We start from the raw sequence: 25660 nt of genomic DNA, 5'->3' as shown, positions 1-25660 counted from the left end.
TGGGGGTGCAGAAGGTCAAAGGTGACCTGACTCTGAGTAAAGTTTGGAGCACTTCCAGCCAAGTTGCTGGAAGTTCCAGCCAAGTCCATACAACCTCCCCCCTTGAAGCCCTCAGTTTCCTGGTGATCCTCCAGGCAAACATCTGCCTGAGAGTCTCCAGTCTCGGCACTGAAAGGCCCTTCCTACCCCAAGCCATCTCCCAGGGTCCACAACGAGCTTACGTCCCGTGGATTCGAGTCATTCCGACTCCCCACACTGGTTATCTCCAACAAAGACCCTATTTCTTGGTTAGTGCCAGCATCCCAGGATAGCCTCCTTGCTAACTGGTCACTGAGTGTTGGCTGTAGCAGTGAGGGAGGGGACAAGACCCCAGCGCCGAGGAGGTGGCTTTCTGAGCCGTCCCTGGTAGGGCGCTCGTGGCAGCAGCGCTACCCTCTGTGCAGCGTCTCTGGGCCGCGGGATTTACAGGCAGTTCTTGAACTTCCCTCACACAGCTCACATCCGGCAGCTGTGTGTGTTCTCAAACCATAAAGAACGAGGCGCAAGGAGGTCAAGCAAACTGCCGATGGGTGTGCAACCAATTGGGACAGAGCTAAGAATAACCGAGACCCCTGACATTCGGGGCCGCACTAAGCCTCTGAGGCTGTGCTTCTTCTAAATGGCCCGAAATTCCCTAATGGCCCCGTTAGGCCTTCGCACTTGGACGAGGCTTTCAGAAGCCACAGGATTTAGTCCTTCACACGCCTGACAAAGCCTAAGGCTTGCGGATAAGCGTGGGGCTTTCTGCAGCAATGGGAAGCCAGGCTCGGCCCTACTGCAGGTGGCCTGGCCCCCCTGGGTTGGGGGACGCGGGGAGGGCTGCCCTGCCAGGCCGAGTACTCGGCGTGGCCGGCCAAGGAGGGGGCAGGTGGAGAGATAGCACCTGACTTGGCCGGAGTGGGCTTGTCCAGAAGGCCCTCGGTGGAACCCAGGGCCCCTGCCCGGGGGTGCTGGGGGTGCGGCCCGGATGCTCTGAAATGCACCCTGCTGCTTTCCAGGGAAGGTCCCGAGGGAGCCACATCCTCGAGCAGCTGGGGAGATGGAGGCCCGGCCCCTTCCCTGGCCCCTCTGGAGCCTCAGAGGCGGGGGAGAGGGAGAGCTGCTCCTGTAAGATCCAGCGCAGCTCTCCAGAACTGCCTGCTGTGTGTGGCAGGACCACTCCTGACAGACCCGTTATTGGAATGTCTAAGTCGCCATCTCTGGGTGGTGGGTGGTTTTTTTTTTCCACATCAGTATTTTCTATCGTGAATATACATCAATTGTGCAAGATAAAAACGTAAGCCTGAGATACTGACCGATCGGTCTCAGGATGTGAGCGGTCACTTTCATGAAACCCACTTTTCCTTAATACCTGTCTGTGCACCTTTGAGTTTCTTTCTTTTTCTTTTTCTTTTTTTTTTTTTTTTTTTTTTTTTTTTGAGTTTCTTTTGAACGTGAAGCAAGGCTAACGGAGAACCCCTGGAGCCTTTGCAGAACTCTGTTTGCTCAGAGGGAGCTCGCCCTCGTTTTGACGTCTAGAATTCACCCAGAATCTCCTGTTTTATTTTCTTTGCCAAATGCCAGGGCGGCTGGCGCCGCTGGCCAGGGGACACTGCTGCGTCTCATGTGACCATCCGGCCCATAGGCAGAGCATGGTGTGCCACACGCCGAGCACAGAGAGGGCCCCGTGCGACTCCTCTTGGGGAGGACTGTCCCGCACGAGCACCTGCCTCGCAGAGAGTGACTGTCCCGCCCCATCAGGGCAGAAACTTTCAACCTGCCGAAATCCTTCTCCTGACAAGTGCCCTGTGTGTGTTCCCTTTGCAGAACATGTGGATCGAGAGAACCATATACACAACCGCGTACAAATTACCTGGAATTTTAAGGTGGTTTGAGGTCAAATCTGTTTTCATGGTAAGGATACCCCCCCAGAAAGCATCGTGCTTTCCCCTCCGTTCCTTACGGGGCTGGGCTCACACTCTGCGACCCCAGGTCAGACGGGACTTAACCCATCATCACCCCGCGTGGTCCTTGGGGCATCGACTCCCCTGGCCCACGAATATTGTGCTGGAAGTGCTGTGTAATCACAACCAGCTCTAGCTGACAAGAAAACCAGAATTAAGATCTCCTTTCTTCTTACAAAATATTTAAATCTAGTCATCGCTGTGCTGTTTTGACAGTTCTTTCTGTTAACTAAATGAAAAGTTTAAGACAAGTTCCAATTTACATACACTTTTTAAGATCTTTCTTCCTGATGCTTTTATTGCCATTTACATGACAAACAACTTGATTAATAGTACTTGCTCATTTCAAGTAAAAATAGCTTGAGAATATACCCCTCACTGGCACTTTTTAAAGAAATAATGACTCGCATCTCATCAGCTAAACTTTGCTTTGCCTCCGTGGTGAGCTACGGGACAGTTTCATCTACATGAACCGGAGCCCGGCGGCAGATTCTCACTGAATATATGGAAGTATCAGGGAGTGGCAATTGCCCGTATAAAGAGATATGATTGGAATATGTATGTTGATGCGGGAGTCGCAATGCCTTTTGTGTTCAGCCAGCGGGATCTTCTCCAGAGCGGTGGTGCCTCCCATTTCCAATGAGTCCCCTTGGAAACTTCTGACTTGGTTCCAGAACCTGGCTGGAACCTCTTCCCCAGCCCAGTTTCCACTCTTGTCCGTCATCCATGCCCATCTGAGCTCGGGGCACATCCCCCGCACCCCCATCCCAGGTGCCCCCTCCTCCTCCTCTGAAGCCCTGGATCTCCGTGCCTGTTCCCACCTGGGGCACTTGCATTTTCTGCTCTAGGAGCGCCCGCTCCGAGCCCCCCTAGCACCCAGGCGGGAGCAGTGGATGGAGAGGCCTCAGAAGGTACATGGCAGGTGGCAGAAACGCAAGCCTTTGCTGGCACCATCCGGGGCTGGCGATGAGGAAGGAGTGGGGGGACTTCGCATAAACAGCACTAATCTTCCTAATGAGCCCCTGCCCGAAGCCCTCAGTAAGCCGGGATTTCGAGAGCCAGCCAGAGCCAGCCAGATCGCGAGAGGAAGGAGCTTAACAGCTCAGAGGTAGAGAGGGGTGAGCCCTGACTTCCCGTGAAGACGTGCTTCTGCCCGCCGCTCTGCTTGCCGTTTTTAACAAACTAAGAGGCTGGAAGCCGAATAATCCCGGAGCGCATCACCGAGAGCCGCTCTGGACCCCCACCTCCGCCCCTGCCTCATGTGTGCCTCCTGGGCCAGGCCGCCGCCGTGGGGCGCCCAAGGGGTGGCAGCTAGCCCTGCGGTTGGATTAAAAGGAAAACTATTCTTTCTTGAGGCAAACGGGATCAGAAGCAGGGAGTTAGCAGGCAGTCAAAACGGAGTACGTCCCCGGAGTGGGGATTTGGCGAAGGTGTGAGGTGTGTGCCTGGGATGCTGCAGGCCAGGACCTGACCCCGCCGGGGCCCGGGTGAGAGCAGCAGCCCTGAGGTACGTACTGCTCAGGGGTGAGCGCAGCCGGGGCAGCGGGGTGGCCAGCACGGGCCCGGCTGCCCCTCTGTGTGTGACCACCTGTCCGTCAGCTCCCAGGCAGCACAGAGTATGCGGAGCAGAAGCAGCCGGCTTCCTCCACAGTGGCTCTGAGGCCCAGCTAGGCCCTTCCTCCACGGTGACTCCAAGCATTGCTCTAGAATCTGGGACCAGCCACGAGCAGAGTTGTCTGTTCTGAAGTCCCTGCCCCCACCCCCTGCTCCCCCCTGCCCGGGCAGACAACACCCAGGGGCTATGGGGTGGAGAGGGGGAAGCAGGCTGCTCTGCTTCATCACCTGCTGCAGGCACCCATCCCACCTCCTTCGGGGGGAACCAAAACTATCATGTGTTGAGATCACCCTGGATGTGGGTCTGTGGCCCAGCTGAGCATCTGTTAGAATGAGGCCTGGTGGGAAGGGTTCGCTCTTGTTGTGGCCATGTCTCCCTGGTCCTTAGGGCTGAGCCAGAGAGGCGTGCTTGGCTGGGCCTTGCTGGGAGCTGCAGGGTCCCCAGAGAAAGGAGGACATTTGCAAGATGGGCAGTGGTCCCTGCGTCCTGCACAGAAGGTCCCACTGACCAGTGGCAGGTGTTCAAATGGAGCCTGTGAGGTGCTATTGGAGGTGGTGACATGTTCCCACCAGGTTTGGGGGGCTCTTCCTTCATAAGTGAGTATGTGGCCTAATGTGGAGACCAGGGCGGGGCCCTCCGCCCCTTCCCCGACCAAACAGGTACAGGAGGCTCATAGAGTGTCTAGGCCTCCTGCCTCAGGGGGCAGTGCTAGATTGCTCAAAATTCCTTAAAATCCTACCCATTTTAAAAGAACCAGACCACATGTGGTTGTGTGCACACATATACACGTGTGTGCATGTATAGGAACACATGCATATACACAGACACCCCTCGCAGAGCCAGACAGCCTTGTATCAGCCCTTGGAATTTGCATGTGAGGGCCACACCTGGAAATGCACAATGATATTAAACACCCAGCTGTTCTTGTTTGGGTGATGAGGGACACCCCCAGAAAACTCCCTGGGAAGAAAGTTGTCCAGAGAAATAGGAAGCCTGGCCCCACTTGAGAATGCTTCCCCTTGGCAAGGTCCCACAGGCCAGAGAATCAGCAGAAGATGGTGGTTGCAGCCACTGGCCTGAAGTCACGTCTTCTCCTTGCCCTGCAGGTGGAGATCAGCCCCCTGGAGAATGCCATCGAGACCATGCAGCTGACCAACGACAAGATGAACAGCATGGTGCAGCAGCACCTGGACGACCCCAGCCTCCCCATCAACCCCCTCTCCATGCTCCTCAATGGCATTGTGGACCCCGCCGTCATGGGAGGCTTTGCAAATTATGAAAAGGTACGTGACGTGCCGGCGGCACAGCCCTGTCTCGGGACAGCCTGTCTCTGGACACGTATCTCCAAGCCCAGAATCCACCGTGGGCTCACTGACCCATCTCAGCTGTGACCAGGCCAGGCCTGGGAGCTCCTGGAGGCACCAGCTACAGGAGCCTGACCCCAAGCAGGGCTCCCCGGGCATGGTCCCCGCAGGTGGGGGGGGCTACCCTCTAGAGCTGCCCTCGGGTGGCTTTCAGGAGTCCTTGGATCAGTAAAAGCCAAGAGATACCATTTTAGTGAAAGACAAAAGGATCAGAACGTTTGGGATCGGCAGGCATGGCAGGTACAGGGGAGACGCTTGTCTCCCCGGAAGATGTCTCAGTAGGAAGGAGCAGAAGTTGAAGGGCGTGGGGTGTGGACACACCCAGGGGTCTGCACGACAGCTGGCTCTCCATTTCGGTTACCAGGTTTGGAACGTGGCCACGGCCACTCCTCCCTTAGCGTCTGTGGCAGTTTCCCAATGTAACGATGGCAGAGTGGAGGCCGTTCGCAGACAAGTGTGCTGACCCCTTGTGCAGACAGAGTAAAATCTGAGGCAGAGAGCAGGCCCAGGGCAGGGTGCCGGGTGCGAGTCAGGGCCCTGTGAGCCGCTGGGGAGCTGCTGCCAGCAGACTGAGCAGTCAGGGTCAGCTGTGGCTCTGCTGGATTCCAAGGACGGGTGCCACCCCCAACGCCCCTCCTGGCTGCCCGTTGGCTCCGTTTGTTGTGTTTGATCTAACCAGACCTTTTGCCCTCAGTGCTGGGGAGGGTCCATCCCGCGGGGGGTGGGTCTGTTTCGTATATGGCTCCATCCCCAGGGTCTGGTGCACGGTCGGTACACAAAATCACGTGTTGGGTAAGCAGTGTCCTGAGTGGCTCTCCCTGTCTCCACCAGGCCTTCTTTACAGAGCGGTACCTGCAGGAGCACCCAGAGGCCCACGAAAAGATTGAGAAGCTCAAGGACCTAATCGCGTGGCAGGTAAGCGTGAGATGGCAGCCCTGCAGGGCTGGAGCCGGGAGGCTAGACCCACACCCACTGGGCCGGCTCTGCACACATGCCAGCCCGCACGGAAGCCTGGGACATGAGCCAGAGGGCATGTAGCCATGTTTGCCCCCAGATAAACCCACCCACCAGCGCCGTGATTCATTCAGCTCCGAGGCTGCGGTCCTGAATTTGAACACACAGAAAGTCCTCCCTTGCCAACGGGCCTGGTCCATGTCTGCTGGAAGATCTCTGTCTGGTGTTGACAGGACAAGATATCAGAGGCAAGCTCAGAACTTTGATGTCCCCAAGAGCTCATTTTGTTATATATATTGCTGTGCCACCAGCCCCTCCATCTATCTCCAGAGAATTTTCCATCTTGCTGGAAATCTCTGTGCTAACTCTCCTCTGGAATCCACCATTCCACTGTCTGTCTCTATGAACGTGATTGTTCTTGGTACTTCACGTTATGTGGAGTCGTATGGTCTTTGTCCCGGAGTGACCGGTTTATTTCACTGAGTGTAATGCCTTCCGGGCTCATCCGTGTTGTTAGCCTGAGTCAGAATCCCCCTTTCCTTTTTGGGCTAAGTAATATTCCATTGCGTGGATGGACCGCATTGTGTTTATCCGGTGATCCATCAGTGGACACGTGGGTGACTTCCACTTTTCAGCTGTCGTGAATAATCTAGATGTGAACACGGATGCACACGTATGTCTTTGTTTCTCTGCTTTCGGTTATTTTGGGTACATAGCCACAAGTGGGATTCCCGGATCCAATGCTAATTTTGTTTGTGGTCTTTTAATTCACATCTGCCACATCCCAGTCAACACTGGTCATTTTCTGGTTTTGTTTGGGTTTGTTTTTTTTCTTACAGTAGCCATCCTAACGGGCGTGACTGTGCCACAAATCTGTAGACATTGGTTTGCATTAGAATTATTCTGTGGGAGGAGCACCTGGGTGGCTCAGTGGTTGAGTCCCTGCCTTTGGCTCAGGTCATGATGCTGGGGTCCCGGGATCGAGTCCCGCATTGGGCTCCCTGCATGGAGCCTGCGTCTCCCTCTGCCTCTGTCTCTGTCTCTCTGTATCTCTTGAATAAATAAATAAAATCTTTAAGAAGGAAAGAAACAAACCAACCAAGCCTGGGAGCTGGCGCCAGGGACTTCATTGGCCAGGGATCGTTCTCTGCATGGAATGTAAGCCTCGTGTAGACAGTCTCCCTCTGTTTCCAAAAAAGAGAGAGTTTAAAAGTCCGAGTGATTCCATTTTAGATGTAGAAACCAAAGAGTACAAAATTCAAGACTCCATTGAAGGCTATAAAATCATTGCCACACAAAAACTAGTTTGGTCTGCAAAAGTTGTATTGATTTTTTTTTTCTTGTAAGCTTTTACAGCAAATTGGATTTTAAGAGTTTCAAGTCCTACAGAGGAAAATAATTTGTTCCCCAGAGAGAACTTTATGTCAGCACTATGTCATCACCCCTAATAACTATATTAAAGGATGAATTTTAAAGCAGCTCACAGGAAAGCTGAAAGAAAGAATCCATTTTCTAGCAACTTCATTAAATCAAAGAGTGATGAAAAATACATATTCAAAACATTACCTGTGATTTCACTTTCATTTGCAAATGTTTGGAAACCCATAGTTTAGTATCAGTGATTGAGTCATACGGTCATTAAAATTAAGGAGTTTGGGGTTATCAGGATGTTGTCTTATGTTTTCGTTTGTTAGTTTGTTTGGTTTGGTTTTTTTTCTGGAAACTCCATCAGGACAGAGTGAGGTTTTCTCTTGGGAATCCCAAGGGCTCGTTGGCAGAGTTTCCATCAGTGATGTGCAGTAAGCATAGCCCGGTGCTGAAATCGTTTGCGAAGGCCGGTTAAGTTCTAGGCAGCTCTTCACTCTGCTCTTGGCACCCCCAAACCAGGGTGCGGACCTGCCCCTCCCAGCTGGGAGCCATTGGTGCAGGCAACATGGGGCCTCTTCAGGGTTTACAGCTGACACCAGGTCAGAGGAGCCCCAGCCCCTTCCTCAAAGGCCGAGCTCTGTCCTTGCCCAAATGGCAGCTGTCTTGTGGAGCAGCACTGCCAACGTCCAAAGATGAATCTGTACAGACTCCCACTAAACCGCTGTGTTGTGTACCTATTCTCTTTTGAAATGCACAAAGATAAAAGACCAGACCCACTCATCATTGCCAGCTGATGACAGGCGCGACCATTGTCACCGGGGTTGGTGCTCCTAGAGCACTGAGCAGTGCTTCCAAATGTTCTGTGCTGCTGGCAGGCCATGAATTTGTGCAGGGGCCACAGAGGAGGAAACTTCACATAAGGCACCGCTGCTTAGAGGGGCGTCTTTCGAGAGCAGGCTGCGTGCTCACCTTGAACAACTCAAGGTGTGACTTTGGGAATGTCTCTTCCCTCTCCCTCTCCCCTCTCTGGGCTCTGGGAAACTTTAAGGAAATGCAGATTTCTGAGATCTACCCCAGCGCCAGTCAGGGCTCCCGGGGTGGGTTTGGGGAACCTGCCTGGGAGTTTCTGACGCCCATCCAGGTTGGAACCCACTGAACTATGGGGTCCCTGAAGTGAGATCACTTCAGGCCTCATTTGATGGCTGGTGTTTGTATATTAAGCACCCAATGTGTTGGAGTGTTGGCACAGAGCATCTGGTTGTGCGTAGCTGTGGTCACCCCTACTCATAGAACAGAGGCGAGATCCCTTCCTAGAAAAAGGACAACGTCAGGCACCTGTTGAAGTGGTCAGTTCTCATACCCCAGAAATCTCACCTGCCAGCTTGCAGTTCACGCAGTACCAGGGACCCAAACCAAATGGTCTTAACTTTAGTCCAGCAAGTGGCATCTTTGATGTCAGAGAATCTGGCCAATTAAGGCTTTTAATCAAGCCAACAAAAACTGCAGAGACATCTAGACTGCGTATTGTATATTTGAAGAAGGTCCATTCTACAAGGAAATGCTTGCAGGATCTCAAGTGGCTCTGTTTTAACCTTGAGGCAGCATCCCCATCCTCGCCTTCACACTAGATAGAGAGTGTCCCACCAAAAACTGCCCCCAGCCTGCCTGTGCCATGCCCCAAAGCAGAACTCAGGAAGCAAAAGGATTAGAGTGAGCGTTTTCTACTGTTGTACCCGACCACGCTGCGGCCAGCTCTGGGGAAGCTGCCATCTGCAAGAGTAATTCATATGAAATATTTAAACATCTCAGCCATCGTGAAATCTCACCTGCACACTGTCCTTTTGGCGGTGACCACCCGGAAGGGGATACTCAGGTGTAGGCCCAACTGTCAGCAAAACAAGCTTTGTGCCCATGCAGCCCAAGGGCAGGCTGGGTGGGCTGTGACATGGGAACACTCACTCCTTCCCTCTTTCCCTGGAGACCACAAGAGGCAACAGCTGCATGCTATAAATGGCAACCAAATACATTCTATGCATTGATTCATCTTGATAAGATTTCTTGAATTTGTTCACATGAAATTCAATTGTGTACTTATTATCCTTCTCCCTAATAAATCTGCTCATTGAGGTTGGTGTTCTGTTGTATTAGGGAAATCTGTTTTTAATCAGTATTTTGATTTAATTATAAATTATTAAGAGGAAGCCTCTTAGCTTGATTGCATTGAAGAATGTCTAACTCCTGGTCCGAGCATTGTGGGAAAGCAGAAGCTGGAGAAAGAAAGCCCTCCAAGACCACCCCCCCCACCCCAACCTCTTCCCAGAGCAATGCTCGAGGGTCTCTGGGGCTGGAGAATGAAAATGTCTCCCTGCGACGCTTTTAAAGGTCAGCTACATCTCTGCGCTTGGAAGTGAAGTGTTGGCATGGATATTTTGTGACAGCAGTGTTGGCAGAGAAGTGATTATTTTTAGTTTTAAGGAAGAATAAATTTGGTTTTCCTTTCCAAATAAGAAGATCCTTCAGGACTATAGATCACAAATAATTAGATTTTTAAGCTTTAGAATAGGGCTCTCAATTGCCTATAAAGGCAATATCCTGGGCTAAAAAAAAAAAAAAAAAAAAAAAAAAACCCTTTGCACTGTGACATGACCCTTTGCTAATAGATCAAGTTACAGCTAAACCAATTCAGAACCACAGTTCTTCCTGAATTCACGTGGAAAGCACAGATGAGTCTATTCTGGGATTGGTCGACCAATGGGAGTCAGGCAAAGTCACCGAGTGGCCATCGTGCGCTGAGCACTGCACTAAACGTGTCCAATTTAAAACACAAATGATTTTAATTTGAACATTTTGGTCTCTGGGGGTAATGTGCCTGCTGATGAGTTTGATTCACGGTTTGATTTGGAAACAAAGCCGTTGCATTTTGCGCACGGTGCCGCTTTCTGCCTGGTGTGCGCTCCTCTCTCTAGACCATTAACCAGGAAATAAGGAGTGTTGACTGCTATGTTTTTCAGATTCCATTTTTGGCTGAAGGGATCAGGATTCATGGAGACAAAGTCACAGAAGCACTGAGGCCCTTTCATGAGAGAATGGAAGCCTGTTTCAAACAGCTCAAGGAAAAAGTGGAAAAGCAATATGGTGTCCGAACCATGGTAAGGGGGAAGCCTTGCAGAAGGGGAGGTGGGTGCCTTTGCGTCACACTGTCCAACTGGGACAGGCTCACAGGCAGAGTGAGTTAGATGTTATATGTGACACCTGCTAGGAAAGTGGGATTTGAAGGGCTTCGGCACCCTCGGAAGTCCATCTGCCGGTAAACCAGCAACCTCCTCCAATAATTGGAAATGTCAGGGTGAGTCAGCGTTCAGGCGTTTGCTTGATCACCACACACCTTGCTCACCTGCTGTGGACACAGCCTATCCTTAATCTGGTGAGGCAACAGAGAAGCCGCGCAGAGGCCCGTGTGACTCCAGCTTGGCTGGCCGTAGGGGCCACACCTACAGCCATATACCCCACACAGAGGGCTAGGTGTCGCACAGGGCAACGGCACTCATGTGTCCTAAGGCAGACCTGGAGCCTATGTCTGGTCCAAAGTCCCAGTCATTGGAGAGAGTTGCTGTGGGTTACTGAGACCTGAAAGTGTTAGCAAAGACTAACATCTTACAGCAGTGGTCATTGGTTTGGGCCAAGAAAGGTAAGCTGGAGACAGTCCGGGGAGGAGTAGGGACAAAGGACTCACCCGGCAAAGGCTGGGAGGCCAGAATTCGAATGCAGGCCAGAGGCCATTGCGGACATAGCCATGCCTTGGACAGAGGAGAAATCCCAAGAGGAGCCATAAAGGTGCTCAGCCCCCAAGAGCCTGGAATGGCGGTCTGGGGCAGGAAGTTTTGCTCTGGAATAAGGGCAGAACCGGGCTTTTGTTAAGAGTTTGTGGAAGTTTCTGAGTAGGGACTGTGGGATCAAGATCATGATAAAAGAATGGCTTCTGCTAGGTAATGACACAAAATATCTGGCGGTATGAGCCCTGCAGAGGCCTGGGTGGCTGTTCATGAGCCATGTCTTAACACCATGGGGACGAGGCCACCGCAGTGGTGTGCAGCTCTCTCCTTATGGTCTCCGGGAGCCTTGGTGGGTCCTGACCATGACTGCCTGGACTCTGGAGACGTCAGGCACAGCAGATGACTCAAGGCCCCCTCTCCCTGTTGTTCAGAGGAAAGCAATAATGTGACAAAAAGCCTTCCAATCTAGAAGCCTTCCAATCTAGAATCCCAGCCCTTGGCATGAAGAGGGTGAGGGCGCCCATGGCTTCCGTCTTCCTGCAAACGAAAGGCGTGCTGTAGGAAGGTGCTCTGCTGCTCATGTCGCACAACACTTTTCTCTTCTTCCTAAAGAACCAGGTGTCCAATGTAGGGCACCATTTTGGGTTCTTTTTCGGCCCAATGCCATCTGTCTGCTGTTCCCTACAGTTCTCTGTTGCTCTTCCTGTTGAACTCACTTCTTTTTTTTTCACACATTTCTCTCACTTAGCAAACACTAATTTAAGTGCTTGCCATATGCCAGGGACCTTTCCAAGTGTTTTGCAAATACGAACCTGCTTAATCCACTTACCACTGTGAAGGAGGCACTGTGGTCATCCTCATTTTACAGATGGGAAGGGGGACATGAGGTCCCACCCTTGCAGTGGCCACTGCAGCCCCTGGTGGACTTCGAACCCTGATAGTCTACCTCCAAGGCTGTGCTTTTAGCCACTACACTAATTTACACGGCAAAGCTTTTGCTTCTCTTGTGCATGTGATCAGAGGCTCAGGAGGGACAGAGAGCCCCCCAGAAAGGGGCTAACTGGGTTTTCTTGCACTCCGTGCTGGCCCACCCTGCCCCCCTGGCCCACTGTGCTGGGCTCCCGTTTCTCAATGCATCACCAGCAGGGTGTAAACCTGACAAAGCCAAGAGAACACAACCCCTCCGCTGCGGTCTGAAAACTCGCATATGGGGAGCTGCTCCAGGGGGCCGGGCTTGAGGAGCAGGGTGCCCTCCTGCCAGCTACGCTGGAGGACCCTCAGGGCCAGCCAGAACCCTGGGGCCATGCTTGATCACTTCGGGGCCTGCGACTCACTACAGCTCAAAGTCGAGTGGCAAGAATTTCGAAGTGCATGGTCACGCGTCTCCTCCAAAGTTTTGCACCACCTTGAAGTCTGAGAAATGAACTTTGGAGATCTCAAGGTTTTTGGACTAAGTGAAAGACTTCCTCTTTTATCACTCATATGATTTGTATTTCAAAACGACAGAAACCCATCTGGCTCACCAAGCATCCTTCGTGTTCCCTTCTCTGCTGGGATTGCATTACTTGTGCGGGTGCTTGCTGCCGGACACGGGGAGAGGGAACACAAGGGCGGGAAGCAGGGCCGTTGCGGAGGTGGCGAGGGTGGCTTCCTCCTGAAGGACAGGTTTCCCCTGTTCTGACGCAGCCATCCTTGGCCGGAGATTAGTGGTTTCCACCACAGCCTGAGACATCATGCCCACCGTGCCGCCCGCCTCTCCGTAGGGGCAGCCAGGGCACCTAGGGGCTGGGCAGGCTTCTTGGGAGGACCATCCAGGAACAGAGGGGCATTTCCTCCCCCTGGCTGCATTCTTTCCTGGGGCTCCCTTCCCGCGTCCTCCATCCTGGGACCCCAGAGGCAGGCTCTGCAGCCCGCGTCCCTTGAGCAGAGAGACAGGCAGATGCCCCTGTCATGCTCTGAGAAATGTGGCAATAAAAAGCAGTCTGGTGTGAGCCTTTCCTGCCTTATCTACTCTGAAAACTTGCAAGCATCTCAGAATACTTTGAAAAGCAATATAGTATCATCCTGTTTAAAAAAAAAAAATGGATTTAAAAATAAAAACCCCATAGAAGAGACATAAACCATTTTGTCAATTTTTCGGATCCAGCCAGAGCTATAGATAGAAACAGAAGATGTGGACACCCTCGGACTTCTTAATCCACAGGCGGCTCCCCCAGACCCGGTGCCCTTCCCGCTGGCCTTGACCTTGCCTGTGCCGGGACTCTAGGGGCCGCCGCTCCCAGGCAAAAGCTCACAGCCCAGCCTCTCCGGATGCATAGGGAGTGAGGAGTGCAGACCCCGGGATCCCTGAGCAAGAGGACACGAGCACCTGCTGCAGCTGCATTCAGCACCAGCCCCTGTGTCTTCACTGGCAGCACATGGGAGGCTTGTGTTCGACTTAAAGCTCCTAGAAACAATTTCCATGTTTCTCATGCAGTTACTATTCCTCTTCCTTGAAGTCCATTGAGGAGCAAGAGAACCTCACCAGGGTCCACCCCTTCTCCTCTGTCGTCCACGTCATCACTTTATGCATCCTCTCCCTCTGAGGCTGCTTCCCTCCCGACTCCTCCCCAGAGCCCCTTCAGCCCCCGGCTGACGTGCCCAAGAAAGGCACACTGACTCCCTCCCTGCCCTCCTTGGCTGACGGCACAGCCCTCACTGGTCAGCGGATGAGAAAGCCACCAGGCATCCTTCATGCCTCACACCCTGTGCTTCACCTCATCACCTCTGCTGTCCCGGAGGCCCCTCCTGCCTCCAGGATCTCCCTCTCCAGGGCTTTCTCCATACCCATTCATGTGGTTGTCATACCAGGATCCGTGGAACCCTGGGGTCCCCCAGAGGCTGCTCCAGAGGCTGACGCAATAGCCCCTACCTGCGGGGAGAAATCCAGCTTCCCCGGTTCTGTGTGCTCGTGTTCAGTGGAGTGCTTCACCAGGGAGAGGACTTGGCTCACAAGGCTCACGGGAGCGGTCATGGCGCTGAGCCTCTGTGGGAGAAGCAGGGCTGACCCTGTGACCTCGGGTCCTTCCATCCCCAGCTCCACCCTCTGTTTGTGGCCTCTGAAGGATGAGGTCAGACTCCTAACAGCATGCACACACTCTCCCCACGGGCCTGCCCACATCCCCAGGGGCCCGCATCCCCACGCAGCCCTTCCCAGGGGCCAGCATGTCACCCTCTGGATTTGCCACCCACACCTGGCATTTGTGCTATAGCATTTGGAGAAGAACACTTCCAGAAAACTAGGAAACCTACCTGCTTCTCATGCTACCCCATAATACACTGGTCGCCACCATTAAAATTCAGCTCTGCCCACCCCACTCAGATCCACTTGCGTGGGGGTCAAGTGGAGGCATTTGGGCTCAACTGTAAGACAAGGACACAACACGTGTCAGAGCCTTTGGGGCCGGACAGGGCTCGCTTCTGGTAAGAGCCAAAATGAGTGTTTGCTTCAGGCCGTTATAATGACACCAGCAAGGACATGGGGAGCTACTGGCAGAGCGTGCCAAGGCCTGTGGGCTCCACCTGCGTCATCCCGTTTCGTCCTCACACCAGCCTCTCGTGGTGGGATGATGATTCCCTGCGTGCTCCAGAGGAAGCTGAGGCACAGACAGGTTCCATATGTTATGCGAGGTCACATTGTTGGTGCCAGAGCCAAAATTCTAGTCTAGTCCTACCTGCCCCACCCCCCACCCCTGCCAGCCCTGTTGCTGGGACACGGAGACATCGTTCACTCACAGTGTCCTGGTGCTCGAGCCACACCTGTCATGGCTGGGAGAAACTCAGATTGCTTCAGATGAAAAAAAAAAAATAAGTCCCAATTCTTCAATTTCTCGAGGCTCTGCTCAGTCAAGAAGGAATTGTAAGACAAATGGCCTAGAGCGTGCCCTGTGTGGGACCCAAGAGTGGCTTCTGTCCCTCGGCCAGAGCCCTGCACCTGCCACCCCCTCCCCTTTATTCTTTCCAATCTATACATCCACCCAAGACTCGAGGTTGCCTCTTGAGGGACACCACCAGGCTTTGTGGCCACAGGTAGGATGTTCAGAGTCTTCTGAGCCTTTCCAGGAGCTGGAGTGAGGTGGTTCTTGCTCAGCCTCTCCACCTCCTGGTCCATGACCGGCTCCCTCCTCTGCCCCTGCGCACTCAACACTTGCACTGCTCACATGGAAACCATCAGGCAGGGAGTGGGACTCACAGCACCCGGGTGTCAGACAGGTCACATTTCTTCTCTGCTAGGTGCTCGGCTGCATGTCCTTGAATGCTACGACGTCTCCATGTGCCTAGTAGATGATGGATATAGAGGCGGCACACTCCCGACCGCAGAGATCACCTGACCCTGTGGTAGCTGCTTGTCTGCCCTGCTGCTCCCCTGCCGCCCCCCACCACTGCCAGGTCCAGAAAGACAGGTGGAGGTGAAGGCTGCGGCTGTTGCAGGGGGAGATGGGAAGGCAGCACCTCCGGGGCTGGTAGGCGGGTGTCCACGTGCCCACCTCCGAGCTGTTGTGGAAGAGATGGCACGGGGTAGTGTGGGCTACGCAAGGCAGAGGCTGCCGGCCGTCTCATTCAGAGTGTGAAGAGGGGCCGAGTCCCACAGAGATGCCAGAGGGAAGAGCGGTGGCCGAGCGGGGTAGCAGATGAGGGGGTCCGGGCCCTGCCAGTGTCAGGAGCACTGGGACATGGGACAGTTGGAGGCCCAGCCGAGACGCTGGGATGAGAGCCGTGCATCAGAGAGCCAGGCCTTGGCCTCCTGTCTACACGTGTCCCAGAAAGGCCGAGAAGAGCCTTCTGTAGACTTTGAGTTGCTAGATTTTGTACAGGAAACATTTCCACAAATTGGACTAATTTATGCTTCGCTTCCTCATAAAAGGCAAGTTAACGACAAGGGCCGTCTCCTTAAAAGTCTCCAGTGGCACCTTCCTTGGTGCCAAACCCAAGACCTGCCCTCCGTGCTGGCAGATTCCAGTGACATGAGGCTTCGAACTAGTGGTTGGCACGTGGCCCACTGGCCTTTTTGTAAAACCGGTGTTATGAGAGCACAACATCCCTGCCCTCCCTCATCTCTGTATTGTCCCTGGCTGTTTTCATGCTGCAGTGGCCAAGCTGAGCAGTGCAGATGGAGACCTTGTGGCCTTAAATACTTATTATCTGGCCGTTCACAGAAAAAGTTTACCAGCTCCTGCTTTAAACTGTGTTTCCGTTGTCGTGAGCATGCAGATCAAGTAGTATTTCCCGTGCAAGACGCCTATTTAAGAAACAGGCCCACTTTTCAGATGTGGAAGTGGTGTTGGCTGTGTAACCAGCCATGGTCCCGGGCACGTCGTGTACGGGTGATTGCCCGAGGGCCAGCTTTGGTGGTGTGGGGCTGGGAGGATGTGCCTCCGTCCTCTGGTTAAAGGAAGGAGCTTCTGCGGCAGCTGGTCTTGGGGCGCAGGTACACTAGCATTTTCTAGGTAATTAGAGAATGACACGACCTCTGTTCCAGTGACTCATGTTTGGATGATATCAAAGAGAGGATGGAAAACTCTGTCCAGAGACCATGTTTCTCCAGAATGCATCTCTAGTTCACTCCCTGACTGGGAAGAGGAGCTTGAGCAGCAGCAGCCGTGGCTTCATCTAGCTCACCGTACCAGTGACTGGCAGGGGAGCAAATCCATCTTTAATTAAGCGGCAGGAGCAAATTCTTTTATTCTAGAGAAATTCAATCAGACACATCCTTGTATTTTGGTGATCTGCGTGGGTTATCCACACGCAGAGATGTGCAAAGTTCATCGAATGATCTTGCTACTCTATAGATTTTGTGGTCAGGACATTCTACGATGGCTTTGGAACAGGTTGTTGGTAAAGAAAACTGCACTTAAGATTTTAAAAAAATGGGAAAGTTGTGATATTTTTCACAGTATCAGGTAAGATTTCAAAAAGCCCTGAAATAACCATCATTTTCATCCTTAACTCTGAACAAGAATATGCACTGCTCATAAAGTGTGGAAGATTTTGGTCTAGAATCCAGGCTGCTAAGACCACTTGGCCCCAAGAGTCTGACCAATCCAGGCCAGATATCTTTTGGCACAAGAGCATCAAACAAGCTTCTCTCTCTCCTTCTCTCTCTCTCTCTCTCTCTCTGTCAGCCTTCAAGTCTGGATGACAGAAGAGGCAACCGTCCCCGGTCCATGGTCCGATCCTTCACGATGCCTTCATCATCCCGGCCTCTGTCAGTGGCCTCCGTGTCATCCCTCTCATCAGACAGCACCCCTTCCAGGCCAGGCTCGGATGGGTGAGTACGACTCAGTAGCAGGGAGGGGGCTTGGAAGGTCTTGTGAGGAGCCACCCAGGCCCTGGGTTTATTTGATCCCAACTTGAGGATTTTTTTTTTTTTTTAAATCGAAACTGTCTTTGAAACCAAAGCTCTGGGACGCCTGGGTGGCTCAGTGATTGAGTGTCTGCCTTGCACTCGGGGCATGATCCTGGGGTCCTGGGATCGAGTCCCGCATCAGGCTCCCCGCGGGGAACCTGCTTCTCCCTCTGCCTGTGTCTCTGCCTCTCTCTCTGTGTCTCTCATGAATAAGTAAATAAAGTCGAAGGAAGGAAGGAAGACAGGTTACCTGTCTTAGCGAAGGAAGGAAGGAAGGAAAGAGAGAGAGAGAGAGAGAGAGAAAGAAGAAAGAAAGAAAGAAAGAAAGAAAGAAAGAAAGAAAGAAAGAGAGAAAGAGAGAGAAAGAAAGAGGAAGAAAGGAAGAAAGAAAGAGAAAGAGGAAGAAAGGAAGGAAGGAAGAAAAGAGAAAGAAAAAGAAAGGAAGGAAGAAAAGAAAGAGAAAGAAAGGAAGGAAGAGAGAAAGAAAGAAAAAGAAAGAAAAAAGAAAAAGGAAGGGAGGAAGAAAAGAAAGAGAAAGGAAGGAAGGAAGAAAGAGAAAGAAAGAAAGAAAGAAAGAAAGAAAGAAAGAAAGAAAGAAGAAAGGAAGGAAGGAAGAGAGAGAGAAAAGGAAAGAAAAAAAAGAAAGGAAGAGAGGAAGAAAAGAAAGAAAGGAAAAAAAGAAAGAAAAAGAAAAGAAAGGAAAAAAGAAAAGAAAAAGAAAGAAAAGAAAAGAAAAGAAAAGAAAAGAAAAGAAAAGAAAAGAAAAGAAAAGAAAAGAAAAAAGAAAAGAAAAGACACTGAAACCCTCCAAGACTTTGTGACTCTAGCGCCCAGTATGACTTTCAGGATCTTGTGAGTTTTTGAGAAAAAGTTATTTGGGTAAGATTTCCATCAGATTTTAAAACCTGCAGTGAGTGTTCATTCAGTTCTGTTCTGGAAGTTCTGGAAGGAGTATAGTACGTTCCTTGCTGGCTGGGGCTCCTACTTTTCATCCCCCGCTCACTTGCATGGTGTCACGCCCACGCAGAACTATCTCACGCGGTCAGTCGGCTTGCCTGACAGCCAGCAGGGCCACCTTTTTCCTACAAGACCTCTTTGGAGACCCCGTTCTTGCTGTTGACCGCCCAACAGCACAAAGTGACTAAGCGGAGCAAGGAGCTAATAGACTGGCTAGTTTGGGTTGAGCTCCCACTGTATCTCTTGCTTTAACTTCGAGTGCTAAAAGGTATCAATAATTGTTTTGTGGTTTTGAGCAGCAAATATGTAAAGTTTGCTCGTATTAAACAACAAGAACGTGTCATGCAATTTAAACACCAGGGAACAACCGCTAATTATTTTAACGTTGAGTTTGCAGTTCTGTGTTTGTACAACCCCATTTGGTTTTCCATCCTTCGCCTTACGCAGCCCATAGGCTCCTGGCCCCTGCCGCACGCAGACACACTCTTCCAGAGCGCCCCACGGAACAGCTCACAGCTAAGCGCCCTTTGTTGCCGATGACCGGTGGGCCCGATGGAAGATTGAAAACTAAACCCACATTTTTTTTTTTCCTGACAGTAATTTTTATCACTGTCTGCTGCTTATAAAGCCAAATCCATATGGAAATTCTCAATTTAGAGGTATTTAAATCATGTGTGCTTGTCACTTAGAGCAAGATTGCTAAAGAAATTTAATTCAACTTTCCCCCAAGAAAATCCCCAAGCTAGTTATGAAAAGGTTTTTACATTTCCGAGAACACAGGGGGCGAGGGTAGAAATTGATCTAGAGGTTTTAGAGAGAGGTGTGGTGTACCAGACGCGTGAGCACACGCCTCCTTCTCCCAGGAGGCACTGTGTATCCTTGAACTAGAAGACATCTTTATTAGAATCCAGATTTTTGTTCATTCTAGGGTTACCACCCTTAGCCATGTAATTAATGTGGAGGAAATGAGACTTTGGTCCCCGATGGCACAGGTTACATGCAGAAGAAAGTTCATCTTGTTGGCAGGTGCTTCTCATAATGTGAAAAATTTTCAACGTAACCTGCCTTTCTCTTGGCCCTTGGTGTGCTCCCTAGATGTTTACAGGTCTTCCCCTTCAGCTCAAAGATGTCCACTGCTCTTATTTGTTTTCCCCTCCGTTAATTGTCCACAAAACCTAGAATAAAATCTTGAGGATTATTTTGTTTTATTGACGACATTCTGTATGCTCTCACTTCAGTGTTGTGCTGTATTTATTTTGTAACTGGACGTTTATAAAGTTTTGCAGGCTTTTTCATACCATTATCCACGGTCGCCCTCCCTCCTAGCTCCTTCCTGCTGCAGAGGATGTAACTCCAACCTTAGAACTGGAATCATTTCTTCTCTCTCCTGATATAATTTACTAGGATAGAAACAGGATGGACCACCCCCCCCCCCATTACCACCCCAGTCTTATATTAAAATACCAAACCACCATTGCACGCAGATGTGTGTGCACACTCAGCTTTGACACGTGCCTTAGGAGCTAGCCCCAGGTCCACTTACTCGGTAAGTGCCCAGTGGAAGCACTAACCATTAACTTGCTTTTATACCAGTGCATTGGCATCAGTAGGCACCAGGGTGGTGATGTCTTCCTTTCGTCTTGAGCCTGGGGACGTCCAGCCCACAGTGATTTGGGGATGTCAAGACTTCTCAGGAGATGGTGGAGCCAAAACCCAGGTCTTCTAGCTCAGCGCTCAGCTGAAAATCTGAGGGCATCTCCATGTACCTACGAGCTGGAATCAGCTTGCTTCTCACGGAGTCATCCAAAAGGCTTCCAAATTGAAGCGGCGGACGTATCTGTAATCTTGAGGTGGCTGTAGGAACTTGGTCAGAATCGAGATACCAGGAATCTATTTGCTTCAGCATCTGCCTGTTTCCCCTATTATATTTGTACATATTTTTGTATGAATCTCCACAAGACAAGGGCTCCCCTTTTGAAACCTACCCCAGATACCATCCTCCCATCAGGAATCTGCGATAATCCCTTTATGTCAAGGTGTCCTGTCCACTCAGACTCCACATCTCCCCCATCCTCCTAGATGTGTTCTCTTTCTTCCCACTGTTGTCTCTATCTCTTGTCGGTTACAACTGGCTAATATATATCTTCATCCCCCTTGACCTCTCTTTATAAATCATTCCTTTCCTGTAAGACTGTGCAGCTCCCAGCCCACCCTTACGTTCCTGTGAACAGGTTCACGTTTATCTGCAGGCCGTGAAGCAACTGTTCTCCTCTTAAGTCATGAGTGATTTAAAGGACCATTTCTTCTAGGTTTGCTCTGGAGCCTCTCCTGCCCAAGAAAATGCACTCCAGGTCCCAAGACAAGCTGGACAAGGATGACCCCGAGAAGGAGAAGAAGGACAAGAAGAAGGAAAAAAGGAACAGCAAACATCAAGAGATATTTGACAAGGAATTTAAACCCACCGACATTTCCCTGCAGCAGTCTGAGGCTGTGATTCTTTCAGAGACGGTAATTTCTTAGGGAACCTGCCCCACGCTGCGGTGGCTCCTGGGACCTACCTTTGCTCCATATTTAGCCAGTGGAGCTGTCAGTTGGTTTTCACTGAATTTTCTATAAAATAGTTGCTTTGAAAATCTGAGGTCCCCCTCGGCCCTTCCCTGGTATAACCCAATGCTGTAGGGCATCCAGAGGCTCAGAGCGGAGCTTCCCTTCTGGAAGGTTACCTGCCTTAGCGTTCATCCTCCATCCCAAAGGGACTTGGGTGGTTCTAGGATTTCTGCAGCAATGTTGAACTTGCTTCCAACACACAACCCGACATCTCAGGAGATGAATAGGAATGCTTCTGTCGTCTGAAAACAGTACTCCCCGCATTAGAATCTGCTCAGAGGGAGTCCCAAAGCCCCTTCTGCTGAGTTCAGCCCGCAGGACGGGCGTCCAGCATTGACCTTCCTGCCTCATCGGCCCCACATTGACGTCTTTGCCATGTTTCAGAAGGCCTTTCTGGGATTTAAGCTGACATGTGCTAGTTAGCTGACATGAGAAACAGCTCCCGGGCAGCCTCAGTCACTGCCCAGTCCTGGGCGTGTGAAGGCGGGGAAACCCGTGCCACATACTGGCGGCCTGAGGCTGGGCCGAGGGGCTGCAGCTCACAGGAGTACTCAGCAGCGCTGCAGGCTGAGGGCATCTCAGAGGAGGCTCGGGCAGCTTCTAGGGTGAACTTTATTCAGAACCTGCTATTTGTGGACTGGAAACAAAATAAAAGGAGAGGCTCTCACAGGCTGTCAGCTTCAGAGGTTAAGTCGGGCTCAGAGCCACCTCCCCCTAGAAACGATGGACACTTGTCTTACGGCATCCGGGAATGTGCCCGCCCCGGGCAAGAGCCCATGACCTGTCCTGGCTGTGATTGAAGGGTTGCTTGACAAAAGGGCTCACATGGGACCACCTTTTGATAAGACATATTTATATTTCCTGGCTTGTTTATATCTTAAACTCAGAGGGTACGTTTCACCCACACTGCGTGCCATTCAGAGAGGTGGTCACGTGTTGTTTGGCTGTCCAGAGACAGAAGGCATATTCGAGAGCCACACCATGGCCCTCAGGAAGGCAGATGCCCTGCTAAGGCCTTCAGGCACAGGAGGGTGGCCAGGGGTGTCAGAGCACAGGAGGGGGACTGGCCAGAGGCTGGCCTTCATGCCGAGGTGCTGGGCCTTCAGCAATGGGAGGAAGAGGTCTCTGATGAGCCTCCCAGCGTGCTCCATCCACGACTCTGGAAAGCTGGGGTGCCAGTGACCTTGCTGACATGAGCCGAGGTCGCCTTCTCTCAAGCCCAGGATAGAGATCTCAGGTCCCAAACCCTCAGAACTGGGTGGGGAATTAACAGAAAAGCGAGATATTTACCAGGTGCCAGACACTCTGCATGTCTCTCCCTATATTTTTATTGAAGCTCCATTTTAAGCTGATACAAGTTGAACCACACGGCAGAGCTGGTCACAGTGAAGTTGTGTGAAAAGAGGTCGAAGGTCGGGCCAGGCACTTGGCCATCACATGCAGGTGTGTCCCTCCCCGCCGAGGCCCTGTTTGCTTGCAAGGACACTAGCAAAGATGGGCCGAGTTCACTCAAAGTGGGGCCCCCCACAGCTGGCCGGAAGCACCTTCAGCAGGTCCACAGGAACGCACCAGGGTCAGAGCCCAGAACCCGGCCCCTGGTCCGCCTCTGACGACCCTCAGAATAACCACAGCTGCTGTGGCTCTGGGGACGGGAATCCCGACCTCTTGCTGGGCGCAGGCTTACTGCTCTCGGGGCAGCCCAACTACCTGTCTCTCCAGATGACAGGTGTCAGCAAGGTCTGTGAATACATGCGGACACCTGCAGTTTCCAAGGAGAGCCTCCATGGGCCCGCAACCAGCCAGGTGCCACGGGGCGGAGCAGGTGGGCAAGTCAGAGACAACTTTAGTGGAGTCAAAGCAGCAGCCCCACTCCTGGAGGCAACACCGGCACGGCTGGTGTTCCCGGGCCCGACGGGATGGCCTCGGCTTTCTGCCCCGTGCCCGGCCCCCCGCAGCTTCCACAAAGGCTATACCTCTGCTCATTCCCAAGGGGCTGGGTTCAGCCTCCTGCTTGATGTGGCATCATCAACAATCTCATGACCTTCGGCTGAGACTCAGAGCCTGGGGTGGGAGCGAGGGTCCTCCAGGTGCAATTTTCTTGGCACCAGGAAAGCATGCTTCTATTCCCGAGTCATCAGAACGTGCCTCACGGGACGGGACTGTCACCAGTCCACGTGCACATTTGCCCTGTCCCAGGCCTCCCTCACATCCTTGCCCCCAGCAACATTTGGCACACAGTGGCTCCTAGAGGCATTGCCCTCATCTCTGTCTTCATGTTCACTTGGCATTCTCCCTGTGTACGTGTATCTGTGGCCAGATTCCCCCTTTTTATAAGAACACCAGTCATACTGGGTCAGGGCCTCTCCTCCCTCCCCCCCACCGTCCCATGACCTCCTTTGGAGGTCAGGTATTTGCAGAAGACCATATTTGCAGGTAAGGTCGTAGTCACAGGTACTGAGTATTGTGGGGGACACAGGTCAGCCATGGCGACCCTAACTCTGCTCTTTCCTCCAACATAGATAAGTCCTCTGCGGCCCCAGAGACCGAAGAGCCAGGTGATCAACGTCACTGGAAGTGAAAGACGTTTCTCTGTGTCCCCGTCACCACCATCCTCCCAGCCAACACCGCCTCCAGTCACACCAAGGGCCAAGCTCAGCTTCAGTTTGCAGTCGAGTGAGTGGAACATTCTCCACGTTGGAACTCCTGGCATTGCTCTGTGACTCCCTCCTTGACCAGAGGCTGGAAAGTTAGGCTCGCTCCTCCCCTTGTAGCCGTTTCCACAAGCACCCCGGGTACAGGGAGTCCCCTGCGCACTTGGGCAAACCAGTCTTCCCAAGTTCCCTGGAGGGACTGTGTGCTCCCAGAACCTTCCTTGAGCCAGGGAAGGTGTGAGAGGCACATGGACAGCCCCCCTCTTTGTATCACAGGATACGAGTCACACACGAGTCACAAGGAAGTCTTGGCCTTCCTGTGTCTGGGAGGAACGTAAAGTGAAGAGGCATTTCCAGGCTGTTCTGAAGAGCTAAACACAAGACTAATTTTTCTAGTTTTGCCTGACTTCTAGGGTTCCATGACTTATTACCATAAACTTGTTGGCTTAAAACAACAGAAATTTATTTCCTCTCTCTTGTGGGGGCCGGAAGTCAGAGGTCCGGATGACAGGGTTGCTTCCGGAGGCTCAGAGAGAAGACTGTTCCGTGCCTCTCTCCTAGCTTCTGGTAGCTTCTGACCATCCTTGGCCTTCCTTGGCTTATAGATGTACCCCTCCAGTCTCTGCTTCTGTCTTCATGTGGCCTACTCTCCTGGGTCCTCTCTACATCTTAAAAAGACACCAGACATTGGCTTTAGGGCCCACCTTAAATCGAGGATGATTTCCTCTTGAGATCCTTAACTTAATTTCATTTGCAAAATGCCTGTGTTCAGGTAAGGTCACATTCCGGGCTTCTGGGTGGACATGAATTTTGGAGGGACGCTACTGAACCCACAGCCAGTGGTAATCAACTCTTCACCACTAAATTCAGGCCTTCCAGAGAGGGGAGGTCTTGGTGGCAGGGAGTGCAGGCAGCAACAGAAAGGGGATTCCAGGAGAACCCACCTTCCGTCCTCTGCCCCGGATAGGGGCTCTGTGGACCGTTGTCCTTTGCACCTGTTGTTCTTACTGAAAAGGGGCAGGGACCATTCTGGAGACCACCATATGGGGGGTGTGTGGTCAGTGCTGCCGCCATGGATGAGCCTAACTGAGGACACAGTTTCCTGGCCACCGGGTGTTACAGCTTCACATCCTTACACTATTACCACAGAATCTTTTCCTAAAAATATTTTACCATTTTCTTTAAATAGTTAAAAACAGGCACCATTGCAGCCGGTGTGGAAAACGCTTCGGTTGCATCTTGATGTTAAACCTAGGTTCACCCTAGGCCCCAGCAAGTGCGCTCCAAGCCCACGCCCCAAAGAGGTAAAAACAGGGACTTGTTGTATGTGAGCGTTTGCAGCTGCATTCTCCACGGTAACAACAGGTGGAAACAACCCAAGTGTTCCTCAGCTGATGGTTGGATAAAGGAAGCATTGCATCCAAAGAGATAGCCACACAATGGAATATTATTCAGCCACAAAGAGGAATGGAGGGAGCTGTGACACAGGCCACATCACGAATGAAACTCCCACATTATGCTCAGTGAAATAAAGGACAGGTGTTCTGTGATTCTGCCTACAGGAAAGCTCTAAAACACGCAAATTTGTTGAACAGGGACTAGATTCGATGTATCCGGCCGGGTGGAGGGGGATTGGTGGGCAATCTTTGCTTAATGGGGACAGACTGTGTGTTCCAGATGATAAAAGAGTTTGGGAAACCAATAGTGGCGATGGTTGCCCAACATCATGAATGTAATCAATGCCGCTGATTTATACAACGAATTCTGGTTAAAATGGCAAACTGTGTGTTGTGTGTAGTTTACCGTGACACAAATAAGCAAGAAGTCACGAGGGCAGTCATTCTATCTCTTGCGGGCCCGGATTCCCTGGCAAGCCTCCCTCAGAAACCCTCAGGTCCCCCAGGCAGCCTTTCCCCTCCCCATTCAGTGGGTCAGTGGGGAAACCTCAAAGAGACCCATCAGTAAAGATGTCAATTTTCCTCTAATGTAAAGGAAAAACAAATT

At 51.8% G+C, this 25660-nt stretch overlaps 1 protein-coding gene across 2 annotated transcripts in view; it reads left to right on the top strand.

The window, feature by feature from the left end:
* Nucleotides 1-25660, top strand: part of DOCK1 (dedicator of cytokinesis 1) — a 493559-nt gene that overhangs the window by 462733 nt on the left and 5166 nt on the right. For both annotated transcript variants that reach the window (XM_077877225.1, XM_077877224.1), the window contains exons 44-50: nucleotides 1846-1932; nucleotides 4704-4880; nucleotides 5793-5876; nucleotides 10295-10432; nucleotides 17218-17363; nucleotides 20708-20906; nucleotides 23525-23678. In XM_077877225.1, the coding sequence (XP_077733351.1) occupies nucleotides 1846-1932; nucleotides 4704-4880; nucleotides 5793-5876; nucleotides 10295-10432; nucleotides 17218-17363; nucleotides 20708-20906; nucleotides 23525-23678 (985 nt within the window). The remainder of the gene's footprint in view (nucleotides 1-1845; nucleotides 1933-4703; nucleotides 4881-5792; nucleotides 5877-10294; nucleotides 10433-17217; nucleotides 17364-20707; nucleotides 20907-23524; nucleotides 23679-25660) is intronic.

This window comes from Canis aureus, chromosome 29, assembly GCF_053574225.1.
Source record: "Canis aureus isolate CA01 chromosome 29, VMU_Caureus_v.1.0, whole genome shotgun sequence".
In the NCBI taxonomy this organism is placed as follows: domain Eukaryota; kingdom Metazoa; phylum Chordata; class Mammalia; order Carnivora; family Canidae; genus Canis; species Canis aureus.
The sequence above is the reverse complement of the archived record's forward strand: the minus strand, read 5'-3'. Positions and strand labels throughout refer to the sequence as shown.